Source organism: Vigna unguiculata, chromosome 2 (assembly GCF_037176805.1).
Source record: "Vigna unguiculata cultivar grain cowpea cultivar isolate G323 ecotype 2 chromosome 2, ASM3717680v1, whole genome shotgun sequence".
NCBI lineage: Eukaryota > Viridiplantae > Streptophyta > Magnoliopsida > Fabales > Fabaceae > Vigna > Vigna unguiculata.
The window spans coordinates 35,265,664-35,281,732 of NC_140793.1; the positions used below are offsets into that span (position 1 = coordinate 35,265,664).

The window sequence follows — 16,069 nt, forward strand, 5'->3', positions numbered from 1 at the left end:
GTTTAAAAATTATCTTCATTTGTCTCTAATCATATCAGAGTAACCAAAAGGTGGCAAAATCAATTCAAATGGAAAAAGCCTCAACATATTTAATCAATTAATTTTTCCACAATGGCACAATGCTTTATGGTTTTAGCCATAATACAAAGTTAATTAATCACTAATTAAACAAGTACATCAGACATAAACATGACGACAGTGGAGTAAATATTAAATTTAAGTAAAATTAACCTGAAGATTCATGATCCATGATGATGATGATGGCAATCTTTATTAGGTATTAGTTCTTCGGTAGATATTCGCTAGATATTCAAAAACGTAATTGTTTTGATATATTCGATAAATCTTACTTAGTTTAGAAGATGAGATTAAGTTAAATTTAAATATTTTTATCTTTTTTTCACTTTTTAAAAATAAAATTGTAACAGAACTTAAACGCTTGAAAACAGACAATATTTCAATATTTCATAAATATGGTGATTGTTCTTATCCGATAAACTTAAATCGGAACAACAATAAAGAAAAGGAGAAGTGGGGTTGGTTATATTTCAAGGTTAGAATATGTTAGACACAGTTCTTGTTGGAGAACAACTGGAAACTGTGGAATTTTGGAGAGTTCTTTCTCTGCCTTTTCAGAAAAAGCACTTTTCTTTTGCTAATATTACTTTATATAATTAAATATCAAACCGACCAATAATCACGGTACAAAAGAAAAATTCATAAATAATTAATTAATTTGGCCCTGACACAGTTTAACAACTGATAATTATTAAAAAAGTTAGTAAAATCGCGATACTTAATCACGGTTGAATTGAAAAAAGCAGTTCAAGACAAGCAAAAGAAACAAAACAGTATTGAAATTGAAAGAAAAAAAAAAGTTTAGGTTCATCGTGATGATGTTTTGCGTTCTGATAACGATTTAGAACATTTTATCTGTAAAAGTCTCGTATTTTATCAATTCCAATAAGAGACAAGTTTGGTAAAGTAATCTGGGTATTTAATATATATCGCAATCTTATGATAACCTTTTTTTAACAGATGAAACTTGATAGAAAATAACGTTTTCAATGAACAAAATGAAGGATAATTTCCCCCAAGAAAAACTCTTGACGAAAACGAAAAGAAAAGCGTGGAATAGGTTGAATATACCCATGTTTGATCGAACACAAGAGGAAGAAAACTAATCAAGCAATGCGCACTTTCACAGAAAAAATGTCATTATTAGGAGAAAGAGTAATCCTTGGAGTTTGAAGATCTCGTAATCCATGATTACTCCTTGTTTAACCTACATATCAGTTGTTGACTAACGTAGAACGACTTTTATCCAAAACGTTGAGCCATCAATTCCTTCTTCACCAACTTCACGAGATAGTTTAGTACTGTTACCCTTCGATTCAAGCCCCACCCCCTCATCAATTACCACACCGCGTTGTTACTAATCATTCTTATTAATTAATTTCATGAAGCAGAAAGGGAGAACAACAAGAGTTGTCTTTACAGCATAAATTGGCCACTTTGAACACATTTTATTATAAACCTATATAAATTTAACACCTTTACTTTTTTCATACATTATTTTTCCCTTTTTCTGTGATGTTTCATCTTTTATTTCTCTCTTCAATTAAGTTTCCTTGACATAAATGAAAAAAGGGTTTATGGGTATGTGGCAATCTTAATCAAATTAATTTAATTGTTGGCACTTGCTTGTTTGCTAAACTCTCTTTCAATCCAAGTTTTCATTCTGCTGTTGCTTCAGTTCATTGTCATTGTCACCCTAACAATTTTGCTCACTTTTTAGTTTTCTCTGTCTCTCATTTCAACCAGCGGCTAGTTGGTTATTCTTTCCACCGGTTGTTGCGAAATCTTGGATTTAGACTCTTCTTTCGTCACTCTCTGGTACCTTTCGTTCTATATTTGCTGCAAGACCAACCTTCTAGTAGCACACAATGCAGAGTTTTGGAACCTTTTAAACTTAGTTGCAGTTTATATTCTTCCCACTTCCCACAAAGTCTTGTTTCTCATGAGTTCTACTCTTTCTTTGAGAGTGCTCTTTGAATTTTGTTTGATAGAACTGAAGAGCTGAGTGGCTAGCAAAACAAGATGAAGCCTCGTACTTCATTATGGCTTCTCTCTTTGATTTACACGCTCTCTTTTGTGGCTTCTGACACTGTGCCCTCTAATGAAGGTATGCGTTTTGTTGGGGAATTCACTTTCTTTTTCAGATCTCAGTTATTCATAACCGTTATGCCATGTTTTTCTGCTTCCAAAATCTTGTTGACTGTTTAATTTCTTCAAAGGCAGTGTGTTAGGTGTAATTAAGTAGCAAAGATTGATAGGTAGGTCTATTTCCTGTGTGAACTTGCAAGTTTCGAGATAGTGTGGTTGGTTTTGCTTTCATGGACGTGGTCTTTTTTTCTTGGCAAAGCTACCCAAGTTTTTATTACGGTGTTCGTAACAAAGAAATGAAGCGTTTGCATTGTTTCTTTCTTTTCTTGATAGTTTGGGCGCTTAGGAGCTTCAAAGAAGCTGTTTATGAAGACCTATATCAAGTTTTGTCCGATTGGGATACGGTAGAAGCAGATCCTTGTAACTGGTTTGGGGTCACTTGCACTATGGTGCGAGATCATGTCATCAAGCTGTAAGATATCACTGGTCTTTTCTTGCTGGTGCTTTTTTTCTGTTGTCGATGGGGTGTACTGTTGGTATCTCACATGGGGATGACGTGAACTTCTAAGGTAGCACACTCCTAGCACTAAAGATTGGTTCTTCTTTGCAGAAACATATCAGGTTCATCATTAAAGGGGTTTCTTGCACCAGAGTTGGGGCAACTCACCTACTTGCAAGAACTGTATGTTCACCCTTTCTCCTAGCCGTACTTCATCCTGAAAAGTGAAAACCTTTGGCTTAGTCGTGTTGTGATTATTACTTGGCTTGGTTCTGGTATATCATGGTTGAAGCTGATTTCTGGTTCTTTTGTTTATGCAGAATTTTGCACGGAAACAATCTCATTGGAACAATACCTAGAGAGTTGGGCGAGTTGAAATATCTCAGGGTGTTTGATCTAGGAATGAATCAGTTAACAGGACCAATTCCTCCAGAGTTTGGAAATCTAACTCAAGTTGTGAAAATGTAAAAGAAACTAAGTATAAACTTTCTGAATAGAAAAAAATTAGTGACTCTCCTACTTATTCAAATTTGTTTGCATTCTTGTAGAAACTTGCAGTCCAACGGGTTGACTGGTAGGCTACCTCCAGAGCTTGGAAACTTGAGATTCCTTCAAGAACTTCGGTTGGATAGGAATAGACTTCAAGGACCTATTCCCGCTGGTGGTAGCTCAAATTTTGCTTCATACATGCATGGGATGTGAGTGTAATTTTACAATTGAGTTGTTATACTTTGGTCAGGGATTCAGAATTCTTGTTCACGTAGTTCTTTCCTAACCTGGTTGATAAAACACTTCATTTTCAGAGTACGGATGTAGACTATAGGAGTGTTGGGCACCTTTATATATGTTCTAGGTAGCCATGATTGAAGGAGCTAGTATTAGGTCTTGTATGCAATTAAATTGATGCAAATTACTGTTTCACGTTTGAATGTTACTTCTTTCATCACTCGTGTCGTGACTAATGCAGATGAAAGATTTTATTCACTTTTTTTATATTATCATGCTTTAGATTTATCTTTGAAGTTTGTTGTTGTGAAGGAGATATTATGGATACATGAAAAATGGAATAGGATAATCTATTATTGGCAATGAATGACCACTGTCAAGTTTTCAGCTTGTTCATGAGCCGTTCAAAAGGATTTCATTAAGGAGACTTAAACGTCCTTTGGGTTATGAAACAACTTATATCTGTTGTGTCTGAAAAACATGCAGTCAGATTCAACATTCAGTGTAAAAGATCAAGTTATACCAGTCAAAATTTGAATTTTCTTAATCTGCCTCTAATAAATTTGTATGACTTCTTCAGGTATGTTTCCAAGGAGAATGTAACTGGCTTCTGTCGTTCGTCTCAGTTGAAAGTAGCAGACTTCTCATATAATTTTTTAGTTGGTAGCATACCCAAATGCTTGGAGTATCTTCCGAGGTACTTTTTGGATACTCTGGTCATGTTGAGATTCTACTCCTCCACTATATTTAGTAATCATATACTACGTCTGGCAGGTTAAGCTTTCAAGGGAATTGCATCCAGAGCCAGGATATAAAGCAGCGACCTCGTATACAGTGTGGTATGTATTGACATTGCCTTTCAAGAACTCAGGTTGAAGGCATGAATTAAATGTATCTTCATAGTCACCTCATAAAATTTGAATTATGCGAAAGAAATGAACGGAGCCGAGTCTTGACTTCATTCTGAAATGGCTTTCACGGATATTCCCTTTGTATTCCTCTTTTTAAATCCCAAGCCGGTGTTGAGAATAGATCTATGTACTCTTTATAGATAAGAATTTTGTCAAAATCCAATATACACTGCACAACACTTGCTCCTTCCAATCTATGTTCTAACACTGAACTTTTATTTCATAGCGGGTGCTTCTCCTGCCAGTGCCAAGAGCCAGCCAGTGGTGAATCCAAGTCACCAACCTACTGAATATGTGTCCAAGCATCACGGAGCGTCAAAACCTGTTTGGCTTTTGGCTCTAGAAATAGTAACTGGGACTATGGTGGGCTCTCTCTTTCTGGTTGCTGTTCTTGCTGCTTTTCAGAGATGTAACAAAAAATCATCTATCATCATTCCTTGGAAAAAATCTGGAAGCCAGAAAGATCATACGGCAGTATATATAGGTATGCAGTTTCTTTTTTCTGTTTTCCCAACTCTCTATTTACACCTAAGAGTTCTAGAGCTGTTTTGAACATAATTGGTTCTATTAAAGTGCAGACCCTGAGATGTTGAAGGATGTGAGAAGGTATAGCAGACAAGAGCTTGAAGTGGCCTGTGAAGACTTCAGCAACATAATTGGGTCCTCACCGGACAGTGTGGTTTACAAGGGAACAATGAAAGGTGGGCCTGAGATTGCTGTGATTTCCCTCTGCATCAGGGAGGAGCATTGGACAGGATATCTTGAGCTCTATTTTCAGAGAGAGGTAAATGGAAATTTTCGTATTGAAACAGCCTGCAAGAATTTGCAGACAGATAGTTGTCCCAATCTTTTAATATTTACTTATGCTATTAATGCCATTCAGGTGGCGGACTTGGCAAGGTTAAATCATGAGAATATAGGAAAACTACTTGGTTACTGTAGAGAAGACGCTCCATTTATAAGGATGTTGGTTTTTGATTATGCTTCAAATGGGACACTTCATGACCACCTTCATTGTTGTAAGTCAAGTTTCTCAGGTAGCGTACATGTAACATGTCTTAAGCGTTTCATTCCTTCAACATGCAATTATGACTGCAGATGAAGAAGGATGTCAATTTTCCTGGACACGGCGTATGAAGATTGCCATAGGCATTGCACGTGGACTCAAGTATTTGCATACCGAAGTGGAGCCTCCATTTACTATCTCAGAGCTGAATTCTAGCGCTGTATACCTTACAGAAGAATTTTCCCCTAAGGTGTGGTCACTGGCTAGTTCAAATCTTCAAATTTACCTGTTACAGTTGTGGTCATATCTTCTTGCAGTCAAGAATGAGCAGAAATAAAGTAACGTGCACCTATGTTTAAATAGTATAATGTGTTGGAAATCCAAAAGCTTGCTTACTGATTGTCATGAACCTGAATTGCAGTTGGTTGATTTTGAAAGTTGGAAGACAATTCTTGAAAGATCAGAAAAGAATTCTGGTTCCATTGGCAGCCAAGGTGCTATCTGTGTTCTTCCAAACTCCCTTGAAGCACGCCATCTTGATACCAAAGGAAACATATTTGCTTTTGGGGTACTTCTACTGGAGTTAATCAGCGGAAGACCTCCATACTGTAAGGACAAAGGGTACTTGGTTGACTGGGTAAGGAACTTCCCGAAATTTGATGTTTAAAAAGCCTCACACAAACCCGGAAGAGTGTGTATTTTGACTAAGCCATGTATATTTGTGCTGCAGGCCAAGGACTACCTCGAAAGGCCAGATGAAATGTCAAACGTGGTGGATCCTGAACTGAAGCATTTTAGACATGAAGACCTGAAAGTGATATGCGAGGTAATAACTCTCTGTATCAACCCTGATAAAACTAGGCAGCCATCTATGAGAGAATTATGCAGCATGCTGGAGAACAGAATTGATACATCAGTAAGCGTGGAGCTTAAGTCGTCATCTTTGGCTTGGGCTGAACTTGCACTTTTATCTTAATATACACTCAAAACTAAATTAACAGATTTACACTAAAGCAGCGAGACACACACACACTAGTAATACTTTTTCTGACTACTTTCTTCCCTTTCTCTTACTCATCCGATTTCATTTCTATTGTAAATGATTGCTCATAAAGGGTATGTGTTCTGGCTTTAAGCACGAGAAGGTCTCGTTGTATAGAAATTGTTAAATAGAACAAGATTGTATTCCACTAGTGTTTCCTTTGTGTAGTTTACCGAGCATTGTGTCATTTGTCTTGGATCTTCACGCACGTATGTTATAACTTTGTAAGGGCCTCGTTTTACAAAGCTCAAAGCAGTGTTTGAGTTATCATGGAAGTCTTATTCTGTGCTATTATTTGTTGGGCTTGTTACCCAGTATACACTTCAATTGTTCACCATATAAATATTGTAACTTAGAGAAAAAAGCATGTAAATAATGTAGGGCGCCAGTGATCTACTTGAAACAAGAGAAGTAAAAAAAACATAGGTATATAATAAATGCTTATACATAAAATCATCTTCCAAGTGAAAAGACCCAAGCGGTTGATTGGCAACATGTCAGACCAGCAACCTCTAATAGATAGATCCAGCCATCCACATTGTGTCTTGAAACTAATCAAGATCAATGGAACAGTGGAGAATGTTTAGAAGAAAGATACATTATAATAGTACATGCCATTTTGGATTTGTCGTTGTTGATTGAATCCAGACTAAAATAAACAATAACAATATGGCCCCCGATGTTGTGAAACAGTTAGGAAAAGAAAGTAAACTTTGAATTGTGAAGGAGAGCTGAGGCAGCAAAAGGGGGGACTTAGATGGCTCGGGCTTTTACAATGTCCAAGCTCATCTCACTTGGATCAGTTGCTTGCAGTTCGACTTGAATGCCATCTAGTTCCCTCTTGAATCTATCCTTGGAACTTGCATACACCATCTTCATCCTCACCTTTGAAGTGTCTGGTGACCTGCACACAAACAGTATTAAACAGTTCCTTCAACAATATGTATTGTCTTAAGATGTCTGTCCTGAACATGGAATGAATACGAAGGTTTGGTTTCTATTAACCAAGTGAAGTACAGTTTATAAACTATACTACCATGCAACGAAGAAGATCTTGCTTTTCTGGCAATTCTCATCAGTTGTGAAATCAAAATCATAGACGGCATAGCGACACTCGTTAGATGGCAAACTGGCCTGAAAATCCTCGTATTTTTCGTTCGATCCCCCTATTTTGTCAACCACAACTGATTGTTCCTCAATTTTGAACGTAATGTATCGGTAGATCCGCCTTGCTTTAAGCTCCTGAAACTTCAATTTGCAGTCATCATGCACAGCCATTCCGGACGCTGAATTTGCCTGCTTCATAATTTTTTGTCAAAAAATCTTAGATAATTTAAGAATTCTAGAATTCTATATATTCATTCTTTATCACACATCACAACACGCGATGTTAACTGATTTTTCCATGTAATTACAGATTTTCAGCTGGTTTAGTTGGGGTAAGAATTCAGAATTTGCATGTTTCTGATTCCCAATTTGTATTCCCAAATGTAAGAGGATGTAAAAACACCACTCAACTTTCATAGACTGAAACGACAGTTCCTTTTTGTCAGGATATAGACGAGACATTAAGAATAGTTGAAAATAATCTGCTTCCGCATCTTTTGACAGTAGTTAATTTTGTAAGGGGCATGCATGCATGCACATGATGAGATACTTTCCATTCTCCTAGACATTGTCGATCTCATAAACTTTCATTCTTCCAATTAGATGAAATGTGAAATATTTATTCAGTTGTGATATACAATGAAAACATACGAATATACTTAATTCAAAGGTCCCAATGAGGGTAAGAATCAGACGAAGCAGAAACAAGTATTATATAAAAACTAACAGGTTGAAAGATAAAGAAAAGAAATGGATAATAAACTACCATTTTTCCAGCAATGAGTAAGAAGCGCCCTTTGAAAAGTGTAGGAAAAGAAAGGGGTGAGAGCAATAGAGAATGGAAATGGGAGCAACAGACACAATGGAAATTATGAATAGAAATAACAGATAAAGATCCTTGTTTATGGGAGCCACGAGAGGTGCAACTTTCACAAGACTAAGATTGCGGTTAGGGAATTCAAAGTGCCAGATCCGTTGCAATCTCTTTTACTTCCTTCCGATACCTCCTCAACTCTATATAATGCACCAACCTTAATTTTAATTAGATCTTCCAAATTAGGACACCCCTTAATTAGAGATATCATGTCCCCGATAACCAATAACTATGCAATTAAATTTGGGATAAATACTTTTTAAGCACTTCTTTTCCGTTTTACACAACATGTGTAATTGCTGAATTTTCTAAACTCAGTCATTAATAACCTACTTTTGTTTCAACAAAATTCAAATTCGTTAGGGATATATGAGAAGACTCTAATATGTTTGGTTTATAAGATTCAAATTTAACATATTATTACATTTGACTTTTTTTTTTTTAGGTTTGAGTTCCTTTTATTAAAGTTTGATTTGTAATTCAATTAATTTATTAGTATGTGTGAATTGTTGTAAATGTTTGTATACTCACTTTCTATGAACCACTGAAAACAATTGTATGTTCGCTTTTTTATGTTAACAAAAAAAATTATAATTATAAGAATAAATATAGATGATTTTTATTTATTTTATAGATGAATTTTATTTATTTAATTTTAAAAAATGGTTACATAAAAAAATTACTTGAAAGTAAAATTGAAAAAAAAAATTAAACACAAAAAAGGAGGAATATTTTTTATATAATAGTATAGATACTGTAGATAAAGAAAGCTTGTATTTGTTATTCTTGAGGATGCATATACTATATTCATTTTAAGTGGGTTACGCTTGTGAATTTGAAATTGGGCACCAAAGATTTGGACCGTCTTTCATCAATGATCCACATTCTCAGAGAGTTGGTCCCTTCTATTAAAAAAAACCTAAGATGATAAGGCCCAGATATTATGAATTGGACAGTGGGCCACGGCTGACTGGATATTTTGATTTTATAAGCCTATTATTGAATGGGCTTTCATTTTAGAGTCCAAGTCAAATTTGGCTGGCCAGCCTCTAAACGTAATCCATGACGTCACAGACGGCCCAATAAAGAAATACTATTAACCAAATAAATAAAATATATAACGAGAGAATGACATTAATGTAGTCATTTACGTAGAAACCATGATTTCTGGATTAATAAATGGTAGGTAGTGCGTTGCCCGCTTCATGCATGAGGTTTCAGGAAGTGTCCTTTTCTAAGCCAATATAGTATAAAATATTTGAAAAGCAAAGAAAAAAAGGAACATATTCCATAAAATCTATAAAGGAACGTAGGAAATTATTCTAATTAAAACAGACCATACAATTAAACTATTCTATTTGACTTCCCTTATTTAACCCGTATCTAGTGGGCTTCTTTGTGAAAAAAAAAACCCTAATTCTGGGCCGTGAAGTGGTTAGTAGTTACACGGACCCAACTTTCAACTCCCCCAACCCAAAGTTGCGTTAAGCCCACGTAAGTAACTGGTCCACCGACTAAAAAATAGAAAAAAAAGGACCCCACCAAACAAGACGTGTCAGTTTAAAGTCAAAAGCGTATGGATGGAGATTGCATTGGAGAAGCAAAAACAGGGTTGACACTATAAAAGCGACCCTGGTATTGGTATGGGTTAAAATTTACGAACCTGAGTGGTGTTGCTTGGTAGGCACTACTTTTCGAAAAAAGCAATGGCGAAGTTGTTAGCGTTAAGTTGCTGGCGAAACCTCTCGCCGCGACCTCATTACCCCTCCATGCCTAAATACCCTAAGGGACAGCCCGCCACCACCGTCGAGGAGCTCTCAGACTCCACCGCTCTTTTCTCCGTCGTCGGAATGACTTGTGCTGCCTGCGCCGGATCCGTCGAGAAAGCCGTCAAACGCCTCCCCGGGATCCGCCAGGCCATCGTCGACGTCCTCAACAACCGCGCTCACGTCGTCTTCTACCCCTCTTTCGTTAACGTGAGGCAAACAACACCACAACAGAGACACACTCTCTCTTCATCTTCTTTTTCTTCTCGTTCACTTTCTAACCTTTTTTGTTCTTTCAGGAAGAGACCATTCGCGAGGCCATCGAAGACGCGGGTTTCGAAGCGCTATTACTCACAGACGGCACTGACGATAAATCTGTTAAAGTATGCCGCATCCAAATCAAAGGCATGACCTGCACCTCCTGTTCCTCCACGCTAGAGTCCGTTTTACAAGGCCTTCACGGTGTCCTCGAGGCCCGCGTGGGCCTGGCCACCGAAGAGGCCCAAGTCCACTATAACCCAGATCTCCTCCTCAATCCAAACGACATTTTACAAGCCGTAGAAGATGCCGGATTCGAAGCCGTGCTCATTAGTTCAAGTGAAGACTTCACCAAGATAGACCTCCACGTGGAAGGCGCGGTAACCGACGGCGCTTCCATGGAACCAATACTAGATTCTCTGCGGACACTCCCAGGAGTTCTTGTGGTTGACTTAACAGAGGAATTCAGCAAAATATCGGTTTCCTACAAACCGGACTTCACTGGACCCAGAGATTTGATCAACGTGATTGAGAAAACAGGGAATGGGAATTTCAAGGCGAAGATATATCCTACGGAACAAGGACAAAGAAATTCTCACAGACGCGAGGAGACAAGGCAGTATTACAAATCTTTCTTATGGAGCTTGGTGTTTACTATTCCTGTGTTTCTAACATCCATGGTGTTTATGTATGTCCCTGGAATAAAGGACGCACTTGATGCAAAAGTTGTGAACATGCTTACCGTGGGGGAGGTTGCTCGGTGGGTGCTGTGCACGCCGGTTCAGTTCGTACTTGGCTGGCGGTTTTATTACGGTTCTTATAAATCGTTACGCCGTGGCTCTGCGAACATGGATGTTCTCATTGCGTTGGGGACAAACGCTGCGTATTTTTACTCTGTTTACTCTGTTTTGAGAGCTGCTACTTCTCCGCATTTTGAGGGGAATGATTTCTTCGAAACGAGCGCGATGCTTATTTCGTTCATTCTGCTTGGGAAGTATCTCGAGATTTTGGCGAAGGGGAAGACGTCTGATGCGATTGCCAAGCTCATGAACTTGACACCCGACACGGCGGTTTTACTGAATTTGGACGCTGATGGGAATGTTGTTGGGGAGGAGGAGATTGATAGCAGGTTGGTTCAGAAGAATGATGTGATTAAGGTTGTTCCTGGCGCGAAAGTGGCTTCCGATGGGTTTGTTGTGCGGGGGCAGAGTCACGTGAATGAGAGTATGATCACGGGGGAAGCGCGTCCCGTGTCGAAGAGGAAAGGGGACAAGGTTATTGGAGGGACTGTGAATGAGAATGGAGTTTTGCATGTTAAGGCGACGACGGTAGGATCGGAGAGTGCTCTTTCTCAGATTGTTCGCCTTGTGGAATCGGCGCAGATGGCCAAAGCACCTGTGCAGAAGTTTGCTGATCGCATATCAAAATACTTTGTGCCTCTGGTAATTATTAATTGTTTGGTGTGATGAAAATGAAGGACTTTGTTTGTTTTTATTGAATCATTGTTTGTGCTCGCGGAGGATGAGATCCTAATGGGATGGATGGATGTTCCTATGCAGGTGATTGTGATCTCGTTCACGACTTGGCTTGCCTGGTTTTTGGCGGGAAGATATCATGCTTACCCAAAGTCTTGGATACCGTCTTCAATGGACAGCTTTGAGCTTGCTTTGCAGTTTGGAATATCTGTGATGGTCATAGCCTGCCCTTGTGCTTTGGGTTTAGCCACGCCAACTGCGGTTATGGTCGGGACTGGAGTCGGTGCATCCCAGGGTGTGCTCATTAAAGGAGGGCAGGCATTAGAGAGTGCACATAAGGTCAGCATTTCACATTTGATTAGTCCCTTTAGTTCTGAATTTACTTTGTGTATGTCGATCGGGTAAAAATTGAATAGTTAATAAAGTGCCAAGAAGAAAATAAACATAGGAAAGATCATTAATATCAAGTGGTTTTTGAGAGCCATTCCTGCCACCTAATCGAACATCAAATATGTGTTAGCCTTCTAGGAAGGAGTATCAACTAATGTGTTCACTTCATATCATTTCTCAGTTCTTAAGATGAAGTACGAGTATGAAGTACTGTTGTTTGTTAATGTTATGCTGGGTGAAGGTAAATAGGTTTTTTGGATATCAGTATCAAGTATCAATCTGATTTTTCTTGTGCTTCATTCCTATCTCTCTATACTTTTTGAAAGTTAAAACGGACAAGCTGATCATTGGTTGTATGTTGTGTCATCTGTTAAAGCTTTCATGATTTTATCTGTAATTACTTACACGTGAATATGTTTATGACTGTCTTCTAGGTGAACTGCATTGTTTTTGATAAGACGGGTACTCTCACCGTCGGGAAACCTGTTATAGTGAGAACAGAATTGTTGACAAAAATGGTGCTCCGGGAATTCTATGAACTTGTGGCTGCAACTGAGGTAATCCTCTCCCCCTATCTACTTCTCCAATGCGTAGCCTAGTGAATAGTTATAGTAAATAAGAGTTTGCTTTCTGAGTATGATAGCTTCTTTGTAAGCGCTTTTAAAATTCATGGATTATAGATGCATATGCATGTCATAAAAATTGCCCTTAATTTAACTTGCCTATCTCAGGTGAATAGTGAGCATCCATTGGCCAAGGCCGTAGTTGAGTATGCCAAAAAATTTCGAGATGAAGAGAACCCTTCATGGCCCGAGGCACGAGATTTTGTTTCCATTACAGGACATGGAGTAAAGGCCACCGTTCATAACAAAGAAATAATGGTCGGTAATAAGAGCCTGTTGGCTGACCATAACATTGCAATTCCCGTTGAAGCTGAAGATATGCTTGCTGAAGCCGAAAAGATGGCTCAAACAGGAATATTGGTATCTATAAGTGGGAAAGTGGCAGGAGTTTTAGCAGTATCCGATCCACTGAAACCAGGTGCTCAAGAAGTCATTTCCATTCTAAAATCAATGAAAATCAAGAGCATTATGGTGACTGGGGACAACTTCGGAACTGCTAGTTCTATTGCGAGGGAAGTAGGAATTGAGAATGTTATAGCTGAGGCTAAACCGGATCAAAAAGCAGAGAAAGTGAAAGACTTGCAGGTACGAATGCATGATGATTATACATTTTCATCTTAATTTTAAGAAGTTAGTTATTTAATGAGATGATACTTCTGTGCCTTGAGATGAAAATAATACCACCTTATTTCAAACCATAACTAGATAACTATATCTCTTTTGCTTATGTTGAGTAGTCAGTACTAGCGTAATTTTGTCTTTCTAACTTTACTTTTTCAAACTCCCTTGCTTAATTACTGGTTTTTATATCCATAAACTTCAATGCTTGTGCCTGAACCTCACTTCCGCAGTTGTTTGCACTGCTTCAGAGGAATACATTAGCTGTTGCAACATACCGAGTGACTTGTTTTTCTCTTTCAGGCTTCTGGTTACGCTGTGGCTATGGTTGGGGATGGTATCAATGATTCGCCTGCACTTGTGGCAGCGGATGTGGGAATGGCGATAGGTGCTGGTACAGACATTGCTATTGAGGCTGCTGATATTGTACTCATGAAGAGCAACTTGGAAGATGTCATAACTGCTATTGACCTTTCCAGAAAAACATTTACCCGTATACGCCTGAATTACGTTTGGGCTTTGGGTTATAACTTACTTGGAATCCCAATTGCTGCCGGAGTTCTTTTCCCTTCAACAAGGTTCAGATTGCCACCCTGGATTGCTGGGGCTGCCATGGCTGCTTCCTCTGTCAGTGTTGTTTGCTGTTCTCTGTTGTTGAAATATTACAGGAGACCCAAGAAGCTAGACAACCTTGAGATCCGAGGCATAAGCATAGAGTCATCCACTGATATATGATCACGATTCCTGGTTTTTCTTTACCCATTTTTGTACGTATATAAAGTGTTGTGTTGTCATCATTTTAGTTTAGTGTACAGATGTGAGAAAGGGTTTTCGTTCATGTAAAATACCTTAGTTAAACTCTGTAATATCTAAAATTTACAAATTACTCCTGCCATTTCAATTTGTTTTTCGTTTAAGATTTTCACACACATTACAAATAATAATAAATTAATTACTGGGTTGGAAAAATTGACCAAAATATTCATTCTTACACTCCTAGTGGTTTCATCTCTGTTATACATTTAAATAAACAACTATTATATTTCCTTACAACCGTATTTAATACTGCCTTATTTTAAATATTCATACCTTATAAAATAAATTTGAATAATGATACGTGCTCGAACATTATTTTTAAATACTCACTCAATATTTATATTTTTTCTTTATTTATTTTATCACATTATAACATCTATAAGAATTTATATTTTCCTTTTCTTTTTCTAGGTGTCATATTATATTTTGAGTAGTTTTTTCCAGTTAAATGTTACTCTAGTCGATATAATACAAAAGAATACAGCAAGTATATGTTACTCAACTGTTGTTGACATTCTCTTTTTGTTATTTAAGTGATGAGATAAGAAATCATTAAAAACTAAAAGTATTCAGAATTAAATATATTTTTTATCGTTAGAATGTCATAAAAATAGTTTTTTCATTTTTAATTAATTTATAAATTATTTCGTTTTTGGATTTTATAAAAAAAAAATCTAACATAATTTTATTTGTCATTTAATGAAAACTCCACACATAAATATATATTTTTTATAATAAAAATGAAAAATATATTTAACTTAATTAATTAATAGTATTTTTTTAATTAAAAGATATTTAAACTTTATACTTAATTCTGAATGAATTATTCTTTTATCGAATTAGTTCACTTTACAATAAAATGATAAGTTGAATTGGGATTTTACAAAGAAACAAGTCTCAAAAGACTATTTTGACCACTAAGCAACAAGTTGCAGTGTTTATTTGGTGGTCATTCTGAGTGTCCATGAGTATGATAACACTTTTTGACCAATTATTTTTATCAGTTGATTATTTTTAAGAAAAATGATCTTTTTCTTTAAAGTGTTTTACTTAAAAAATTATATTTTTTTCTCTAGACATTATTACAATCAATTTTTAAGCTTCATCTTTTTAAGTCTTGATATATCTTTTCACAATATTTCATGTATTCTTTTAATTGTTAGAGAATACTCTGACAATCGGTTTCACTCTCAAACTATTTTCTCCGATATTAGTAATATTGCGAAATTTATTTTTATTATTGTATTATTTGTTTGTTCTCTAAATTAAGGATTATGTCTTTATGGATATATATATATATATATATATATATATATATATATATATATATATATATATATATATATATATAGAGAGAGAGAGAGAGAGAGAGAGAGAGAGGGAGAGAGAGAGAGAGAGAGAGATAAATGTTAAAAAACAATACTTTTAACTTTAAGAAATTTAATTTAAATGTATTTTTAATGAAATAAATACTTCACAATAGACAATGTAACAACTTTAATAATTTCCAAAAGCAATGAATCCCTGGCCCTTCAAAATAATTGAACAAAATAATTAAATCTCACTTATTTATAATAAATTAAAAAAAAAGTTATATAAATTGACCAAATGCTCATAAATATTTGTAATATTTTTTTCCTGTTTTACAGTGTAATACCGATAAATAAAGTATTCAAATAATATAAAAATAAATTAAAAAAATCTAAAAAATGAACTTTCAACTCATTTTCTTTAACGAAATAATTGATTTTCTTAATTACATTTCTTACATATATCTCTTTTTTCATTAACA

The 16,069-nt window shown here is 36.4% G+C and overlaps 3 protein-coding genes across 5 annotated transcripts; 2 read left to right on the forward strand and 1 right to left on the reverse strand.

Moving 5' to 3' along the window:
• The first annotated feature begins 1,202 nt into the window (after nt 1-1,202).
• On the forward strand, nt 1,203-6,644 carry LOC114173726 (putative LRR receptor-like serine/threonine-protein kinase At1g63430). Of its 2 annotated transcripts, XM_028058293.2 has the most exons (13): nt 1,273-2,185; nt 2,500-2,638; nt 2,777-2,848; nt 2,986-3,129; nt 3,214-3,363; nt 3,972-4,088; nt 4,166-4,230; nt 4,529-4,786; nt 4,881-5,086; nt 5,186-5,321; nt 5,401-5,558; nt 5,730-5,945; nt 6,039-6,644. In XM_028058293.2, the coding sequence occupies exons 1-13, from the start codon at nt 2,101-2,103 to the stop codon at nt 6,282-6,284; spliced, it is 1,992 nt and encodes a 663-aa protein (XP_027914094.1). In that variant the 5' UTR covers nt 1,273-2,100; the 3' UTR covers nt 6,285-6,644. The 2 variants fall into 2 exon arrangements, with proteins under 2 accessions (XP_027914095.1, XP_027914094.1); XM_028058294.2 differs by lacking the exon at nt 6,039-6,644 and having other exon boundaries at nt 1,203-2,185; nt 5,401-5,646.
• Nucleotides 6,645-6,762: 118 nt separating this feature from the next.
• LOC114173727 (actin-depolymerizing factor 7-like) lies at nt 6,763-8,448 on the reverse strand. 2 transcript variants are annotated; one of them, XM_028058296.2, is made up of 3 exons: nt 8,224-8,448; nt 7,387-7,646; nt 6,763-7,254 (listed from the first exon to the last, which is right to left on the reverse strand). In XM_028058296.2, the coding sequence occupies exons 1-3, from the start codon at nt 8,224-8,226 to the stop codon at nt 7,104-7,106; spliced, it is 414 nt and encodes a 137-aa protein (XP_027914097.1). In that variant the 5' UTR covers nt 8,227-8,448; the 3' UTR covers nt 6,763-7,103. The 2 variants fall into 2 exon arrangements, with proteins under 2 accessions (XP_027914097.1, XP_027914096.1); XM_028058295.2 differs by lacking the exon at nt 8,224-8,448 and having other exon boundaries at nt 7,387-7,655.
• A 1,524-nt stretch (nt 8,449-9,972) lies between these two features.
• LOC114173360 (putative copper-transporting ATPase HMA5) lies at nt 9,973-14,362 on the forward strand. The gene is made up of 6 exons (XM_028057692.2): nt 9,973-10,307; nt 10,397-11,797; nt 11,915-12,169; nt 12,655-12,777; nt 12,952-13,428; nt 13,765-14,362. Exons 1-6 carry the CDS (start codon nt 10,038-10,040, stop codon nt 14,194-14,196), a joined length of 2,958 nt encoding a protein of 985 aa, XP_027913493.1. The 5' UTR covers nt 9,973-10,037; the 3' UTR covers nt 14,197-14,362.
• The last annotated feature ends 1,707 nt before the right edge of the window (nt 14,363-16,069 follow it).

Excerpts from the sequence above, each read along its gene's own strand:
- LOC114173726 (XM_028058293.2), top strand. The coding sequence starts at position 2,101 with ATGAAGCCTCGTACTTCATTATGGCTTCTCTCTTTGATTTACACGCTC. Across the intron at positions 5,559-5,729 it reads CAGAAGAATTTTCCCCTAAG|TTGGTTGATTTTGAAAGTTG; the intron begins GTGTGGTCACTG and ends CCTGAATTGCAG. Across the intron at positions 5,946-6,038 it reads AAGGGTACTTGGTTGACTGG|GCCAAGGACTACCTCGAAAG; the intron begins GTAAGGAACTTC and ends TTTGTGCTGCAG.
- LOC114173727 (XM_028058295.2), bottom strand. The coding sequence starts at position 7,655 with ATGAAGCAGGCAAATTCAGCGTCCGGAATGGCTGTGCATGATGACTGC. Across the intron at positions 7,255-7,386 it reads AAGATCTTCTTCGTTGCATG|GTCACCAGACACTTCAAAGG; the intron begins GTAGTATAGTTT and ends GTTTGTGTGCAG.
- LOC114173360 (XM_028057692.2), top strand. The coding sequence starts at position 10,038 with ATGGCGAAGTTGTTAGCGTTAAGTTGCTGGCGAAACCTCTCGCCGCGA. Across the intron at positions 10,308-10,396 it reads TCTACCCCTCTTTCGTTAAC|GAAGAGACCATTCGCGAGGC; the intron begins GTGAGGCAAACA and ends TTGTTCTTTCAG. Across the intron at positions 13,429-13,764 it reads AGAAAGTGAAAGACTTGCAG|GCTTCTGGTTACGCTGTGGC; the intron begins GTACGAATGCAT and ends TTTCTCTTTCAG.